Source organism: Oncorhynchus clarkii, chromosome 10 (assembly GCF_045791955.1).
Source record: "Oncorhynchus clarkii lewisi isolate Uvic-CL-2024 chromosome 10, UVic_Ocla_1.0, whole genome shotgun sequence".
Taxonomy (NCBI): domain Eukaryota; kingdom Metazoa; phylum Chordata; class Actinopteri; order Salmoniformes; family Salmonidae; genus Oncorhynchus; species Oncorhynchus clarkii.
The window spans coordinates 4,351,595-4,369,476 of NC_092156.1; the positions used below are offsets into that span (position 1 = coordinate 4,351,595).

Here is a 17,882-nt window from a genome sequence, read left to right on the forward strand (position 1 = left end):
GGGGTTACAGTGAGATTAGTAGGAGAACAGAGACCTGGAGGGGGTTACAGTGAGATTAGTAGGAGAACAGAGACCTGGAGGGGGTTACAGTGAGATTAGTAGGAGAACAGAGACCTGGAGGGGGTTACAGTGAGATTAGTAGGAGAACAGAGACCTGGAGGAGGGTTACAGTGAGATTAGTAAGAGAACAGAGACCTGGAGGGGGTTACAGTGAGATTAGTAGGAGAACAGAGACCTGGAGGGGGTTACAGTGAGATTAGAAGGAGAACAGAGACCTGGAGAGGGGTTACAGTGAGATTAGCAGGAGAACAGAGACCTGGAGGGGGTTACAGTGAGATTAGCAGGAGAACAGAGACCTGGAGGGGGTTACAGTGAGATTAGTAGGATAACAGAGACCTGGAGGGGTTTACAGTGAGATTAGTTGGAGAACAGAGACCTGGAGGGGTTTACAGTGAGATTAGTAGGAGAACAGAGACCTGGAGGAGGTGACAGTGAGATTAGTAGGAGAACAGAGACCTGGAGGAGGTGACAGTGAGATTAGTAGGAGAACAGAGACCTGGAGGGGTTTACAGTGAGATTAGTAGGAGAACAGAGACCTGGAGGAGGTGACAGTGAGATTAGTAGGAGAACAGAGACCTGGAGGGGGTTACAGTGAGATTAGTAGGAGAACAGAGACATGGAGGGGGGTTACAGTGAGATTAGTAGGAGAACAGAGACCTGGAGGAGGGTTACAGTGAGATTAGTAGGAGAACAGAGACCTGGAGGGGGTTACAGTGAGATTAGTAGGAGAACAGAGACCTGGAGGGGGTTACAGTGAGATTAGTAGGAGAACAGAGACCTGGAGGGGGTTACAGTGAGATTAGTAGGAGAACAGAGACCTGGAGGGGGTTACAGTGAGATTAGTAAGAGAACAGAGACCTGGAGGGGGTTACAGTGAGATTAGTAGGAGAACAGAGACCTGGAGGAGGGTTACAGTGAGATTAGTAGGAGAACAGAGACCTGGCGGGGTTACAGTGAGATTAGTAGGAGAACAGAGACCTGGGGGGGTTACAGTGAGATTAGAAGGAGAACAGAGACCTGGAGGAGGGTTAGAGGGAGATTAGTAGGAGAACAGAGACCTGGAGGGGGTTACAGTGAGATTAGTAGGAGAACAGAGACCTGGAGGAGGGTTACAGTGAGATTAGTAGGAGAACAGAGACCTGGAGGGGGTTACAGTGAGATTAGTAGGAGAACAGAGACCTGGAGGGGGTTACAGTGAGATTAGTAGGAGAACAGAGACCTGGAGGGGGTTACAGTGAGATTAGTAGGAGAACAGAGACCTGGAGGAGGTGACAGTGAGATTAGTAGGAGAACAGAGACCTGTAGGGGGTTACAGTGAGATTAGTAGGAGAACAGAGACCTGGAGGGGGTTACAGTGAGATTAGTAGGAGAACAGAGACCTGGAGGGGGTTACAGTGAGATTAGTAGGAGAACAGAGACCTGGAGGGGGTTACAGTGAGATTAGTAGGAGAACAGAGACCTGGAGGAGGGTTACAGTGAGATTAGTAAGAGAACAGAGACCTGGAGGGGGTTACAGTGAGATTAGTAGGAGAACAGAGACCTGGAGGGGGTTACAGTGAGATTAGAAGGAGAACAGAGACCTGGAGAGGGGTTACAGTGAGATTAGCAGGAGAACAGAGACCTGGAGGGGGTTACAGTGAGATTAGCAGGAGAACAGAGACCTGGAGGGGGTTACAGTGAGATTAGTAGGATAACAGAGACCTGGAGGGGTTTACAGTGAGATTAGTTGGAGAACAGAGACCTGGAGGGGTTTACAGTGAGATTAGTAGGAGAACAGAGACCTGGAGGAGGTGACAGTGAGATTAGTAGGAGAACAGAGACCTGGAGGAGGTGACAGTGAGATTAGTAGGAGAACAGAGACCTGGAGGGGTTTACAGTGAGATTAGTAGGAGAACAGAGACCTGGAGGAGGTGACAGTGAGATTAGTAGGAGAACAGAGACCTGGAGGGGGTTACAGTGAGATTAGTAGGAGAACAGAGACATGGAGGGGGGTTACAGTGAGATTAGTAGGAGAACAGAGACCTGGAGGAGGGTTACAGTGAGATTAGTAGGAGAACAGAGACCTGGAGGGGGTTACAGTGAGATTAGTAGGAGAACCAAGACCTGGAGTGGGGTTACAGTGAGATTATTAGGACAGAGACCTGGAGGGGGGTTGTAGTGAGATTAGTAGGAGAACAGAGACCTGGAGGGGGTTGTAGTGAGATTAGTAGGAGAACAGAGACCTGGGGGGGGGGGGGGGGGGGGGGTTACAGTGAGATTAGTAGGAGAACAGAGACCTGGAGGGGGGGGGTTACAGTGAGATTAGTAGGAGAACAGAGACCTGGAGGGGGTTACAGTGAGATTAGTAGGAGAACAGAGACATGGAGGGGGTTACAGTGAGATTAGTAGGAGAACAGCCTCTAGTAAAGATGAGGTCAAACGTATTGCCTACCTTGTGAGTGGGAGGTGACTGAAAAAGTGTGAAGTCAAAGAGGCAAGGATGGGAAAGAGAGACTTAGTCGAAGGCAGATGTCGGGAGTTTGAAGTCGCCAACGACGAGGAGCGAGGGATCCATCGTCAGGAAATTAGTTTATTAAGGTGTCAAGCTCATTGGGAAACTCTCTAAGGTGACCTGGTTGGCAACATATGACGATAATGTTAAGCTTGAGTGGACAAGGGACAGTGACAGCCATGGAATTCAAATCAGGAGATGGACAGGTGAGAGAGGGGGAGTAAAGAGTCTCCACTTTGGAGGCATGAGTAGCCCTGTGCCATCACCGTGACGACCAGATGCTCTCGGACTGTGAGAGAAAATATCGTCAGATGAAGAGAGAGCAGCTGGAGTAACAGTGTTCTCTGGTGTAGAGAACAGACAAACTGTGGCTTTCAAACTAGGGATTTCTTGGCTAATTAAAGTTAAACAGTATTTCTTCTCATACAGTAGATTAGCATTTATGAACTACACATTGACATATCCATCCCAAAGTGGGATGTGTAAAATACTTGTTGCCAAAGAGAATGTCTTTAAGGCCCGGCTCAAGACTGTACTGTTCAGAAAAGGACCTTTATTAAATCAGCACTCAAGTCCTCCTGATCTGACGACACCTGTATATAGCTTTGTTTGTCCTCTGTGTTCTATGTTCTCTGTGTTCTATGTTAACTCTGTCCTATATTATCTCTGTCCTATATTATCTGTGTCCTATATTATCTGTGTCCTATGTTCTCTTTGTCCTATGTTAACTCTGTCCTATATTATCTCTGTCCTATATATGATCTGTGTCCTATATTATCTCTGTCCTATATTATCTGTGTCCTATGTTAACTGTGTCCTATGTTATGTGTCCTATGTTATCTGTGTCCTATTTTAACTGTGTCCTATATTATCTGTGTCCTATGTTATCTCTGTCCTATATTATCTGTGTCCTATACTATCTGTGTCCTATATTATCTGTGTCCTATATTATCTGTGTCCTATGTTATCTCTGTCCTATATTATCTCTGTCCTATATTATCTGTGTCCTATGTTAACTGTGTCCTATATTATCTCTGTCCTATATTATTTGTGTCCTATATTATATGTGTCCTATGTTATCTCTGTCCTATATTATCTCTGTCTTATATTTTCTGTGTCCTATATTAACTGTGTCCTATGTTATCTCTGTCCTATATTATATCTGTCCTATATTATCTGTGTCCTATATTATCTGTGTCCTATGTTATCTCTGTCCTATATTTTCAGTGTCATATGTTATCTCTGTCCTATATTATCTCTGTCCTATATTTTATGTGTCCTATGTTATCTCTGTCCTATATTATCTCTGTCCTATATTATCTGTGTCCTATGTTATCTGTGTCCTATGTTCTCTGTGTCCTATGTTATCTCTGTCCTATATTATATGTGTCCTATGTTATCTGTGTCCTATGTTATCTGTGTCCTATGTTCTCTGTGTCCTATGTTCTCTGTGTCCTATGTTTTCCTGATTCATCTAATCAAAGGCTTGATGATGAGTTGATTAGCTGAATCAGGTGTGTTGGTGCAGTAACTAAAATGTGAATCCCTTTGGGATCCCAGGACCAGGATTGGGAACCAGTGATGTAACTCTATGTGTTGTACTAATGACCAACAGGTATTGATGATACAGTATATAAGTCTGTTGTCTCTGCCCAGGTACTCACACTAGACCTGGGCTGTCTGGTCCACCATATCACCTGAGGAGGTGGGTTCAACTTTACATGATAAACAGTGGCTTTAGTAGTTGATGGAGATGTTGACATTCTGGTATTTAGTTTGATGTCTGAAGTGAGTGGTTTAATTAACTATTTTTTAGCAACTGGTATCAAATGCAGTAACATTGAATACATACATAAATACAATTTAAATATAATATTAATTAATTTATTATTATAAATTATTTGCAATTTACAATTTTGATGAACTTGGATAATTTCCTTTCCACTAACGATGCTTCAATTATGTTTTTGTCAACAGGTGAAGTAATGTACAGTTTTGAATATATCTTTATTTGTAATAATGTACTCATGGATAATGTATTTCCACAGATTATCACCAGCCAGAGGGAGACGTTAACACCTCCAGTCAGGATGAGTTCCCTGACCTCTGACCCTAACCAGACAGACGTCAACACCATCATCCGACCCCCTTACTTCTTCATCAGTGGTTTCATAGCCATCCCCGACATGAACTACTACTACATCTTCCTCTGTTTTGTTTACATCATCTCTCTGGTAAGGCTGTAGCTCTGGTCCAGGGTGTTACTAACTAGCTCTAGTCCATGGTGTTACTAACTAGCTCTGGTCCAGGCTGTTACTAAATACTTCTGTTGCAGGGTGTTACTAACCAGCTCTGGCCCAGGGTGTTACTAACTAGCTCTGGTCCAGGGTGATACTAACTAGCTCTGGTCCAGGGTGTTACTAACTAGCTCTGGTCCAGGGTGATACTAACTAGCTCTGGTCCAGGGTGTTACTAACTAGATCTGGTCCAGGGTGTTACTAACTAGCTCTGGTCCAGGGTGGTACTAACTAGCTCTGGTCCAGGGTGTTACTAACTACTTCTGGTCAAGGGTGTTACTAACCAGCTCTGGTCCAGGGTGTTACTAAATACTTCTGGTCCAGGGTGTTACTAACTAGCTCTGGTCCAGGGTGGGACTAACCAGCTCTGGTCCAGGGTGTTACTAACTTCTTCTGGTCCAGGGTGTTACTAACTAGCTCTGGTCCAGTGTGTTACTAACTAGCTAGTTGTTCACTTTCCTCAGGAAAGCACACTTAAGGAAACGTAATATAATATACATTTCCATTTTGGGTCATTTCCACTGTGTGTGTGTGTGTGTGTGTGTGTGTGTGTGTGTGTGTGTGTGTGTTGGTTCTAGGTGGGCAACACCTTCGTCATGACTGGCATCTACGTGGACCGCAGTCTCCACAGGTAATCAGACCTCTTTAATCTCATTAACACAATACAGTGTATAACAGCCTTTATTGGACATTCTATCTTATTGAAGTCCCCGTTCCCCTGGACCTCACAGACATGTGTGTGGGAGCCTGCCCTGCTCCCCGATCTCCGTTACGTGATATTTATATTAATCCCGTTACCGGGATCATTTTCGTCAACATCCGCTGAATTGCAAAGCGCCAAATTCAAATTAAATTACTCAAATGTTTTAATTTTCATGAAATCACAAGTGCAATATAGCAAAACACAGCTTAGCTTGTTGTTAATCCACCTGGCATGTCAGATTTCAAAAAAGCTTTTCGGCGAAAGCATACCAAGAGTTTATGTAAGGACATCTCTCTCAGTAGACAAAACATTACCAACAGCTAGCAGCCAAGTAGATTGGTCACAAAAGTCAGAAAAGCAATAAAATGAATTGCTTACCTTTGATGATCTTTGGATGTTTGCACTCGCGAGACTCCCAGTTACACAATAAATGTTCCTTTTGTTCCATAAAGATTATTTTTATGTCCAAAATACCTCCATTTGTTGGGCGCGTTATGTTCAGAAATCCACAGGCTCGAGCGGTCAAGTCCGGGCAGACGAAAATTCCAAATAGTATCCGTAAAGTTTGTAGAAACATGTCAAACGTTTTTTATAATCAATCCTCAGGTTGTTTTTACAATATATAATCGATAATATTTCAACCGGGACTGTAGCTTCTTCAATAGGAGAGAGAGAGAAAATGTCTACTCCAAGCTGTTGCACATGCAAAACGCTGCTGGCACCCAGCCATCCAATGACACGATGTGATCTTTCTGGCTCATTTTCAAAATAAAAGCCTGAGACTATGTCTAAAGACTGGTCACGCCATGGGGAAGTCATAGGAAAAATAATCTGGTTGATGGAGCGAAGGCAGGCTATGGAACAGAGAGCTTTCAGGAAAAACAGAATTTCTGGGTTGGATTTTCCTCATGTTTTCGCCTGCAATATCAGTTATGTTGTACTCACAGACAATATTTTAACAGTTTTGGAAACTTTAGAGTGTTTTCTATCCTAATCTGACAATTGTATGCATATTCTAGATTCTGGGCCTGAGAAATAGGCAGATTCATTTGGGTACGTTTTTCATCCAAACATCAAAATACTGCCCCCTACACTCCACAGGTTAATATTAAAATACATTTATGTTCTGACCTTACAACCCCAAGTACATTGCTGTGTTCAACCTGGCCTTCACAGACATATGTCTGGGAGCCTGCCCTGCTCCCCGATCTCTATTACGTGATTTTTACATTAATATTAAAAGATATCTATGTTCTGACCTTACAGCCCCAAGTACATCGCTGTGTTCAACCTGGCCTTCACAGACGTGTGTGAAAGCACGGCCCTGGTTCCCAAGCTGCTGGATATGTTTCTGTTCAGCAGACAGCTCATCTCCTACGACCAGTGTCTCACTAGCCTCTTCTTCGTCTTCCTCTTCATCACCATGCAGTCCTTCAACCTCACCATCCTGTCCTATGACAGACTGGTGGCCATCTGCTGCCCGCTCAGGTCTCAGATAATACATCACATTATTAACTCAATTAAAATAACATTCAGAAACACTATTTAATTTTACCCTTCTGGGATAATTTTTTTTATTTTGAATTGAATAATTTGATTTGACAATTTATTCAAATGTATTTATTAAATGTATTATATTTTTTTAAAAAATATGATTTAACATGGATTCACTGCTTTTAAATTCATATATAAGGATATAGTTACCTGACAGGGGAAACACCTTGATCACAAAGGAGGATTACCAGGGTGAGGTTCGGCCACTCTGGTCGTGCTGACCCCTGCAAGTTCTCCTAATGTGGGAATCTCGACTGAATAATTATATATATGAAAAACATATAAAGACTAATCATATAAAACATTGACGATAATAACACGATAAAGTTGAACATCTTTTCCCCCACAGAGATGCAATTAAATGACCAGAGGGGCTGTGTCATCAACTCTCAAAGTTCCATTGTAATGTTCTTTCCAGGTACCACATGATGGTCACTCACAGGTCCATGCTCCAGCTGACGGGGGCCGCCTGGGCGTTTGCTGTGTTGATGGTGTTGATCTCTGTGTGTCTCATCACCCGGCTCTCTTTCTGTAGGTTAGTATGTATCGTATTGGGTTTAGTGCACCGACTCCACTGCAAAAGCATAGCTTCTGTGAAGTATAGATTTACCTGTTAAATCATGTCAAACTATTGGTTTAATTAAGTGCATTTCAAATTTTACTTTACAGTAAACCAATAACACAAAGGAGACAAACAAACAGAATGTCACGTTGTCGTTGTCATCTGTCAGGTTCTTGTAAACGTTGATGGCTCAATGTTGTCATGAACTCAGTTCCTCTTGAATGCTAATTCAACAGTAACTAATTCTAACTAACTAATTAACTAACTAACTAACTAACTAACTAACTAACTAACTAACTAACTCCAACAGATAAGGAGGTGAACCTATAGCTGATAACATCCCTAAAAAGGTTTCTAAAAACCCTGGATTAGCAGAAGACAACGTTTCTGTTGTTCTCCTTAATATCTGGGTAATAACATGGTATATAATGTATTGTATTGTAGGTCTCTGGTGATCGACAGCTACCTCTGTGACCACGGTCCCCTGTTCCGTCTGGCGGCCCCCTGTTCTAACGTGTTCCCTAATCAGATGATGGCGTTTCTCAACCCCTGTATAGTTCTCTATCTCCCCATGGTCTTCATCATATCATCATACATCTGTATAACACACGCCCTGTTCACCATCACACTGCCCCAGGACAGGTGAGAAGTAATACTGATTGGAATAAGTAAGTCAAGTCAGTAAGTAGACTTGTCCAAGCCAGAACGGCCCATATGCTGATTGGTGTGAGGCCTCAGAAATATGTTTTTAGTTATGGACTTGTTACAGGAATGATAAATGCTGGGAAATATTGAGAATGCAATTAAACTGGATAAATTCTCTCTCTCTCTCTCTCTCCTCTCTTTCTCTCTCTCCCTCCCTCCCTCCCTCTCTTTCTCTCTCCCTCTACTCTTTCTCTCCACCTCTAACTCTCTCTCTCTCTCCCTCTCTCTCTCTCTCTCTCTCTCTCTCTCTCTCTCTCTCTCTCTCTCTCTCCCAGACTCAGAGCCATAAAGACATGTACCTCACACCTAATACTGGTGGCCATATTCTACCTGCCAGTTATTTTAACATACCTCCTCCAATCCCTCATACCAACCAACGCCCGGATCATTAACCTCTCCCTGACCTCGATACTGCCACCAATGCTCAATCCCATCATATACGTTCTGAAGACGGAGGAGTTTAAGGTATCGGTCAAGAAGATGCTCAGAAGAGGGGCCCAAAGAGCTGTGACGCAGGTCAAACCAACATGAAGAACTTGAATTATTTTTCTTAAAAATAATATATTTACAGTGCCTTCAGAAAGTATTCATACCTAAACAACCATTTTCAAGTCTTGCCATAGATTTTCAAGCCGATTTAAGTTTAAACTGTAACTAAGCCACTCAGGAACATTCAATGTCATCTTGATAAGCAACACCAGTGGATATTTGATCTTGTGTTTTATGGAAATTGTCCAGCTGAAAGGTGAATTTGTCTCCAAGTGTCTGTTGGAAGTCAGACTGAAGCAGGATTTCCTCTAGGATTTTGCCTGTGCTTAGTTCTATTCCGTTTCTTCTTTATCCTAAAAACTCTCTAGTCCTTGGCGATGACAAGCATACCCATAACGTGTTGCAGCCACCACCATGTTGGAAATAGGAAGAGTGGTAGTCAGTGATGTGTTGGATATGCCTCAACCATAACGCAATGTATTCAGGACATAAAGTTAATTCCTTTGCCCCATGTTTTGCAGTTTTACTTTAGTGCCTTATTGAAAACAGGATGCATGTTTGGGTATATTTGAATTCTGTACAGGCTTCCTTCTTTTCTCTCTGTCATTTAGGTTACTATTGTGGAGTAACTACACAGGTTTTTGATCCATCCTCAGTTGTCTCCTATCACAGCCATTAAACTCTGTAACTGTTTTAAAGTCACCATTGGCCTCATTGTGAAATCCCTGAGCGGTTTCCTTCCTCTCCGGCAACTGAGTTAGGAAGAACAGCTGTATCTTTGTAGTGACTGGGTGTATTGATACACCCTCCAGTGTAATTGGATATGGATATTCAATGTCTGCTTTTTTTTGTTGTTATTGATTTTACCCATCAACTAATAGTTGGCCTTTTTTGGCCTTTTTTTCTGCAAGGCATTGGAAAACCTCCCTGGTCTTAGTGGTTGAATCTGTGTTTGAAATGCACTGCTCGACTGACAGTGTCGGTAGAGAGATTAGGTATTACTATAACTCCACGTTGAAAGTTGAAACGCTATTTATCCAAAAGTGAAAATGCTGCCCCCTACACCTTAAGAAGTTAAGCACATTTTCACTCCAGAACGTATTTGGACTTGCCATTATAAAGGAGTTGAATACTTATTTAACTCAAGAAACTTCAGCTTTTAATTTTGAATTCATTAGTAAACATTTCTAAAAACATAATTCCAATTTGACATTATGGGGTATTGTGTGGAGGCCAGTGACCCAAACATCTGAATGGAATCCATTTTAAATTCAGGCTGTAACACAACAACATGTGTGGTAATTCAAGAGGTGTGAATACATTCTGAAGGCTCAGTATATTATGTCTATAAGCCTTTATAGCCATTCAATAAATAACATATATCAGTGTGATATCACGCTTTAATGTATTTAATGTGTATTTAGATATACTTATATTTAGAAGTACTTGAAGTCTCAAATACATTTATATCTCTCTTTTGCTATCTCGGTTGCAACTTATATATATTTTATTTTTTGATTGGAAGAAAGCTATGTGTAACTACAGTGCATCTGGCATAGTGAATGATTGTATTGTTGCTTCACTCAATGAAGTGAAGTGGTACGAACAAACAAATAAAGTACGATATTTACACGATGTGTTTTAAAGAGCTGCTGAACTCATCGATTCTGTTTTTCTGCTGCCCCATAGGAATGCCCACTACCACTTCTTCAATCTTTAATTCAATCTTTAATTCATTTTAAATTAATTATATATTGAGGAAGTGGTTTGCCAAGGATATATACATTCATATTCTTTGTCGCTCAATTTGACATCATCAACAAAGCTGTCAAACTATCGTAAATAAAGCACAAGCTGCTACACACTAGCTAGCTAAGTTCCGTCTCTGTGTTTGTCAATAATGCTAGCTGGTACATGTAGCTAGCGTGCACATTGAGCCGGCAAGCCACGTTAGCTCAATTGGCTCATCAAGTCACTGGTGAGTGGTGAAGTGTGTGGTGCCGTTTTGTTTTTACAACTTTTTCCCTATCTATTACCAGAATGTGTCTGTCAGTGTTTCATAATGTTACTAAACAGTGTAGCAGCAGGAACAAAGACCCATCGTCTCAAGTCTAATTTTGTCCAAAACAGGTAGACTGGAGTGATCCCTATCAAAACACCACTCCATGAACGGGCTAGAGGCTAACTGTTCTTTCAACGTAACATTGGTGTTGTGTTGTCCTAAGTTAATAACAAGTCTGAGGCGTTGTGTGATGGGCAGGTCTGTCTCCATTGTCTGAGGGTTCCCTGCTACGATTGGATAGAGCGCAATCAGCGCAGCTGTTCCTCCGAGCATGACAATTCTCCCTAGGCATTATAATCCCGTGGGCATGATTGTAATCTAAACCCAACCCTCATGTAAATCGCCACGACCTCAGTTAAACAAATCTTTAAAATCTCTGTTTTGGAATATACTGGCAATTTCAATAAAAAATTATCCTACTTAAAAGTTTTTTAGTCAATTTTGGAATTATATATTTTTTTGCACTTTCCCTTTTACAGAAAATGACATAGTTAGTAGTTATTAGTAGTTATTATAGTTATAGTTAGTTATAGTTATTTTCTGGATTTTTGTTTTAGATTCCGTCTCTCACAGTTGAAGTGTACCTATGATAAAAATTACAGACCTCTACGTGCTTTGTAAGTAGGAAACCCTGCAAAATCGGCAGTGTATCAAATATGTGTTCTCCCCACTGTATATACTCTCCTTCTGGTCCATCTCTCTTCAGCAGACTCCAGACAGAAATGAGCTGCTAGTTAAATCTGGTACAACACATCTGTTTCTGTTGTACATTGTCCTCAAATAAACCTGATAATAATTTAAACTAAGAACTCTTTCAGATACTGTCAGGGCTGCAAAGTGTCTGTCCTCATTTTAAAGAGATTTGCCGGTACTTTTGTGCAATTTTTATACAGTAGTTCAGAAAGTACTGCTCACGAGCCAAAAGTGGTCCCCTAAAATTGCGCACTATGTCGCATATGTGCAGATATGTGCACCACGTCATTGGTCTTTCTCTCTCGATCTGCTGTGGGTGCATGATGTGCCTCTTTGTAACGGTTTTCTTGATGAGAAGGAGAGTCGGACCAAAATGCGGCGTGTAGATTGCGATCCATGTTTATTGTGACTATAGCAACACGAATCTAAATACAAACAGTGCAAAATAATAAACGTAATGAAAAACCGAAACAGCCTAAACTGGTGCAAACTAACACTAAGGACAATCACCCACAAACACACAGTGAAACCCAGGCTACCTAAATATGGTTCCCAATCAGAGACAATGACTAACACCTGCCTCTGATTGAGAACCATATCAGGCCAGACATATAAATAGACAAACAAGACATCCAACATAGAATGCCCACCCAGTTCACGTCCTGACCAACACTAAAACAAGGAAAACACACACGAACGATGGTCAGAACGTGACACTCTTGCTAGCTGTCACTCATATGGAGAGTTGAACTCCAATTGCTAGGGGGCCCAAGTGGGGGAAAATATAGACAAAATGGAACAGCACAACTTCAAGAAAACATTTGCTTTCAAACTAGGGCCTGGGTGGCTAATTGAGGTAAGACAGTAATCCTGCTCATTGATTATGCATGTATGAACTACACATTGGCCCAAAATGTGAGATTTAAAAAATACTTAGTAATCGCCAAAGTTCCGGAGCATGTCTTTAAGGCCCGGCTCAAGACTGTGCTGTTCAGAAAAACACCTTTATTAAATCAGTACTCAAGTCCTCCTGATCTGACGACACCTGTATATAGCTTTGTTTGTCCTCTGTGTTCTATGTTCTCTGTGTTCTATGTTCTCTGTGTCCTATTTTTCTGTGTTCTATGTTCTGTGTTCTCTGTGTTCTATGTTTTCTGTGTCCTATTTTTACTGTGTTCTGTGTTCTCTGTGTTCTGTGTGTTCTATGTTCTCTGTGTTCTCTGTTCTATTTTTACTGTGTTCTATGTTCTCTGTGTTCTATGTTCTCTGTGTTCTATGTTCTCTGTGTTCTGTGTTCTGTGTGTTCTATGTTCTCTGTGTTCTGTGTTCTCTGTGTTCAATGCTCTCTGTGTTTTGGATTGCTTTCGTGCTTTCATTATTATTACTATGAGTTATCTTGATGATTCCGTAAACCATGACGTCATTCTAAGCACATCCCTTACAGTTCTAGGGCTAACCCTTGTTATTCATGTGAGTGGTTGGTCCAGGAGAGTGGTTGGCCCAGGAGAGTGGTTGGCTCAGGTTTTGTGTTTGGCCCATTTGAGTTTCTGACTCAGGCGAGTCTTTGGCCCAGGTGAATCTTTGGCCCAGGTGAGTCTTTGGGCCCTTGGGGTGTTTGACCCAGTTGAGTTTTTGGCTCAGGTGAGTCTTTGGGCCCTTGGGGTGTTTGACCCAGTTGAGTTTTTGGCTCAGGTGAGTCTTTGGGCCCTTGGGGTGTTTGACCCAGTTGAGTCTTTGGCTCAGGTGTTTCCATCCCTGTGAGGTAGAGATTTTTGATATTATTTTTTCTATTTTTTATTTCACGTTTATTTAACCAGATAAGCAAGTTGAAAACAAGTTCTCATTTACAACTGCGACCTGGCCAAGAATAAAGCAAAGCAGTTCGACAGATACAACGACACAGAGTTACACATGGAGAAAAACAAACATACAGTCAATAATACAGTATAAACAAGTCTAAATAAGATGTGAGCAAATGAGGTGAGATAAGGGAGGTAAAGGCAACAAAGGCCATGGTGGCAAAGTAAATACAATATAGCAAGTAAAACACTGGAATGGTAGATTTGCAATGGAAGAATGTGAAAAGTAGAAATAAAAATAATGGGGTGCAAAGGAGCAAAATAAATAAATTAAATAAATTAAATACAGTAGGGAAAGAGGTAGTTGTTTGGGCTAAATTATAGGTGGGCTATGTACAGGTGCAGTAATCTGTGAGCTGCTCTGACAGCTGGTGCTTAAAGCTAGTGAGGGAGATAAGTGTTTCCAGTTTCAGAGATTTTTGTAGTTTGTTCCAGTCATTGGCAGCAGAGAACTGGAAGGAGAGGCGGCCAAAGAAAGAATTGGTTTTGGGGGTGACCAGAGAGATATTCCTGCTGGAGCGCGTGCTACAGGTGGGTGATGCTATGGTGACCAGCGAGCTGAGATAAGGGGGGACTTTACCTAGCAGGGTCTTGTAGATGACATGGAGCCAGTGGGTTTGGCGACGAGTATGAAGCGAGGGACAGCCAACGAGAGCGTACAGGTCGCAATGGTGGGTAGTATATGGGGCGTTGGGGACAAAACGGATGGCACCCTGACAGACTGCATCCAATTTGCTGAGTAGAGTGTTGGAGGCTATTTTGTAAATGACATCGCCGAGGATTGGTAGGATGGTCAGTTTTACAAGGGTATGTTTGGCAGCATGAGTGAAGGATGCTTTGAAGGATGAGTGAAGGATGCTTTTTGGCAAAATAGGACGCCAATTCTAGATATAACTTTGGATTGGAGATGTTTGATGTGGGTCTGGAAGGAGAGTTTACAGTCTAACCAGACACCTAGGTATTTGTAGTTGTCCACGTATAAGTCAGAGCCGTCCAGAGTAGTGATGTTGGACAGGCGGGCAGGTGCAGGCAGCGATCGGTTGAAGAGCATGCATTTAGTTTTACTTGTATTTAAGAACAATTGGAGGACATGGAAGGAAAGTTGTATGGCATTGAAGCTTGCCTAGATGGTTGTTAACACAGTGTCCAAAGAAGGGCCAGAAGTATACCGAATGGTGTTATCTGCGTAGAGGTGGATCAGAGACTCACCTGCAGTAAGAGTGACATCATTGATGTATACAGAGAAGAGAGTCGGTCCAAGAATTGAACCCTGTGGCACCCCCATAGAGACTGCCAGAGGTCCGGACAACAGACCCTCCGATTTGACACACTGAACTCTATCAGAGAAGTAGTTGGTGAACCAGGCAAGGCAATCATTTGAGAAACCAAGGTTGTCGATTCTGCCGATGAGGATGTGGTGATTGACAGAGTCGAAAGCCTTGGCCAGATCAATGAATACGGCTGCACAGTAATGTTTCTTATCAATGGCGGTTAAGATATCGTTTAGGACCTTGAGCGTGGCTGAAGTGCACCCATGACCAGCTCTAAAACCAGATTGCATAGCAGAGACGGTATGGTGAGATTCGAAATGGTCGGTAATCTGTTTGTTGACTTGGCTTTCGAAAACCTTAGAAAGGCATGGTAGGATAGCAGTTTGGGTCAAGAGTGTCCCCCCCTTTGAAGAGGGGGATGACCACAGCTGCTTTCCAATCTTTGGGAATCTCAGACGACACGAAACAGAGGTTGAACAGGCTAGTAATAGGGGTTGCAACAATGTTGGCAGATAATTTTAGAAAGAGAGGGTTCAGATTGTCTAGCCCGGCTGATTTGTAGGGGTCCAGATTTTTCAGCTCTTTCAGAACATCAGCTGACTGGATTTGGGAGATGGAGAAATGGGGAAGGCTTGGGCGAGTTGCTGCCGGGGGTGCAGTGCTGTTGACTGGGGTAGGGTTAGCCAGGTGGAAGCATAGCCAGCTGTAGAAAAATGCTTATTGAAATTCTCAATTATAGTGGATTTATCGGTGGTGACAGTGTTTCCTATCTTCAGTGCAGTGGGCAGCTGGAAGGAGGTGTTCTTATTCTCCATGGACTTTACAGTGTCCCAGAACTTTTTTGAGTTAGTGTTGCAGGAAGCAAATTTTTGCTTGAAAAAGCTAGCCTTGGCTTTTCTAACTGCCTGTGTATAATGGTTTCTAGCTTCCCTGAACAGCTGCATATCACGGGGGCTGTTCGATGCTAATGCAGAACGCCATAGGATGTTTTTGTGTTGGTTAAGGGCAGTCAGGTCTGGGGAGAACCAAGGGCTATATCTGTTCCTGGTTCTACATTTCTTGAATGGGGCATGCTTATTTAAGATGGTGAGGAAGGCATTTAAAAAAAATAACCAGGCATCCTCTACTGATGGGATGAGATCAATATCCTTCCAGGATACCCCGGCCAGGTCGATTAGAAAGGCCTGCTCGCTGAAGTGTTTCAGGGAGCGTTTGACAGTGATGAGTTTAGGTCGTTTGACCGCTGACCCATTACGGATGCAGGCAATGAGGCAGTGATCGCTGAGATCTTGGTTGAAGACAGCAGAGGTGTATTTAGAGGGCAAGTTGGTTAGGATGATATCTATGAGGGTGCCCGTGTTTACGGTTTTGGGGAGGTACCTGGTAGGTTCATTGATAACTTGTGTGAGATTGAGGGCATCAAGCTTAGATTGTAGGATGGCTGGGGTGTTAAGCATGTTCCAGTTTAGGTCGCTTAGCAGCACGAGCTCTGAAGACAGATGGGGGGCAATCAGTTCACATATGGTGTCCAGAGCACAGCTGGGGGCAGAGGGTGGTCTATAGCAGGCGGCAACGGTGAGAGACTTGTTTTTGGAGAGGTGTATTTTTAAAAGTAGAAGTTCAAATTGTTTGGGTACAGACCTGGATAGTAGGACAGAACTCTGCAGGCTATCTTTGCAGTAGATTGCAACACCGCCCCCTTTGGCAGTTCTATCGTGTCTGAAAATGTTGTAGTTAGGGATGATAATTTCAGAATTTTTGGTGGTCTTCCTAAACCAGGATTCAGACACAGCTAGAACATCCGGGTTGGCAGAGTGTGCTAAAGCAGTGAATAAAACAAACTTAGGGAGGAGGCTTCTAATGTTAACATGAATAAAACCAAGGCTATTACGGTTACAGAAGTCATCAAAAGAGAGCGCCTGGGGAATGCTACTACAGATGTAGGATTCTAATTTGAGCTAGTCCCCCACAGCAGGAAAATCATTTTGTGGATTATAATATAACTAATGGATTTTTTTTTGATGCAGTTGATACATTTTTCGAAAGGGAAGTACGAAATATGAATTTGAAAATATCAAACTTTAGAAGCCTTTTTTTAACCTCAAAAACACTACAAGTTTTACATTTCCTGAGTTGCAGGAAAGTTATCCCGCAACAACAGGGTGATCAAATGAAGATCCTAAATCTGGACATGGACAGCTGAATGTTAACCCTGCACCTCCATGATCACCATGGAGATCCTAGTATTAGATTCTATAGTTATACATTATTATTCGTGTCATTCAGTGTTTCAGTGTTTTCCAAAGGGTCAACAACATTTAGGTTGTTGTCCTGATTCATCTAATCAAAGGCTTGATGATGAGTTGATTAGCTGAATCAGGTGTGTTGGTGCAGTAACTAAAATGTGAATCCCAGGAACGGGAACCAGTGATGTGTTTTACTAATGACCAACAGGTATTGATGATACAGTATATAAGTCTGTTGTCTCTGCCCAGGTACTCACACTAGACCTGGGCTGTCAGGTCCACCATATCACCTGAGGAGGTGGGTTCAACTTTACATGATAAACAGTGGCTTTAGTAGTTTATTTTTATATTTTACCTTTATTTAACCAGGCAAGTCAGTTAAGAACAAATTCTTATTTTCAATGACAGCCTAGGAACAGTGGGTTATCTGCCTGTTCAGGGGCAGAACGACAGATTTGTACCTTGTCAGCTCGGGGGTTTTGAACTTGCAACCTTTTGGTTACTAGTCCAAAGCTCTAACCACTAGGCTACCCTGCCGCCCCAGTTGATGGAGATGTTGACTTTCTGGTATTTAGTTTTGATGTCTGATGTTGGGGAGTATTTTTTCTAGCCGTGTATAAAATGCATGAATTGAATCGAATGTGTTTTACGCTTCTCTTCTTTATCTTCGAAAATGATGATTTGAATAATTAGTTAGGTTCAATTTATTTTACTATTTGAATAATGACAAGTAACTGGTTGACGATGATGATTGCCACTGTCTTCCTCGGTGTTGTCAGTTGTGTCAGCAGCATCACAGTATGAAGAGCAATCACAGGGACTTTGTTGGCTTGTTGATTCAAGATCTTGCTGGCTGAAGCTTACTGTATCAGAAGTTTTATGCTACATTA

At 42.2% G+C, this 17,882-nt stretch overlaps 1 protein-coding gene and 1 pseudogene across 1 annotated transcript; both read left to right on the forward strand.

Annotated features, from left to right (window-relative positions):
* The first annotated feature begins 4,641 nt into the window (after positions 1–4,641).
* Positions 4,642–8,903, forward strand: LOC139419388 (olfactory receptor 8B8-like). The gene is made up of 6 exons (XM_071169332.1): positions 4,642–4,785; positions 5,427–5,479; positions 6,818–7,039; positions 7,524–7,640; positions 8,112–8,309; positions 8,648–8,903. The coding sequence occupies exons 1-6, from the start codon at positions 4,642–4,644 to the stop codon at positions 8,901–8,903; spliced, it is 990 nt and encodes a 329-aa protein (XP_071025433.1).
* LOC139419848 (U1 spliceosomal RNA) lies at positions 7,248–7,373 on the forward strand (annotated as a pseudogene).
* Positions 8,904–17,882: the final 8,979 nt, after the last annotated feature.

Bases quoted from the DNA above. Each gene is read 5' to 3' on its own strand.
- LOC139419388 (XM_071169332.1), top strand. From the start codon at position 4,642: ATGAGTTCCCTGACCTCTGACCCTAACCAGACAGACGTCAACACCATC. The intron at 7,040-7,523 runs GTCTCAGATAAT...TGTTCTTTCCAG, and splicing joins GCCATCTGCTGCCCGCTCAG to GTACCACATGATGGTCACTC. The intron at 8,310-8,647 runs GTGAGAAGTAAT...TCTCTCTCCCAG, and splicing joins ATCACACTGCCCCAGGACAG to ACTCAGAGCCATAAAGACAT.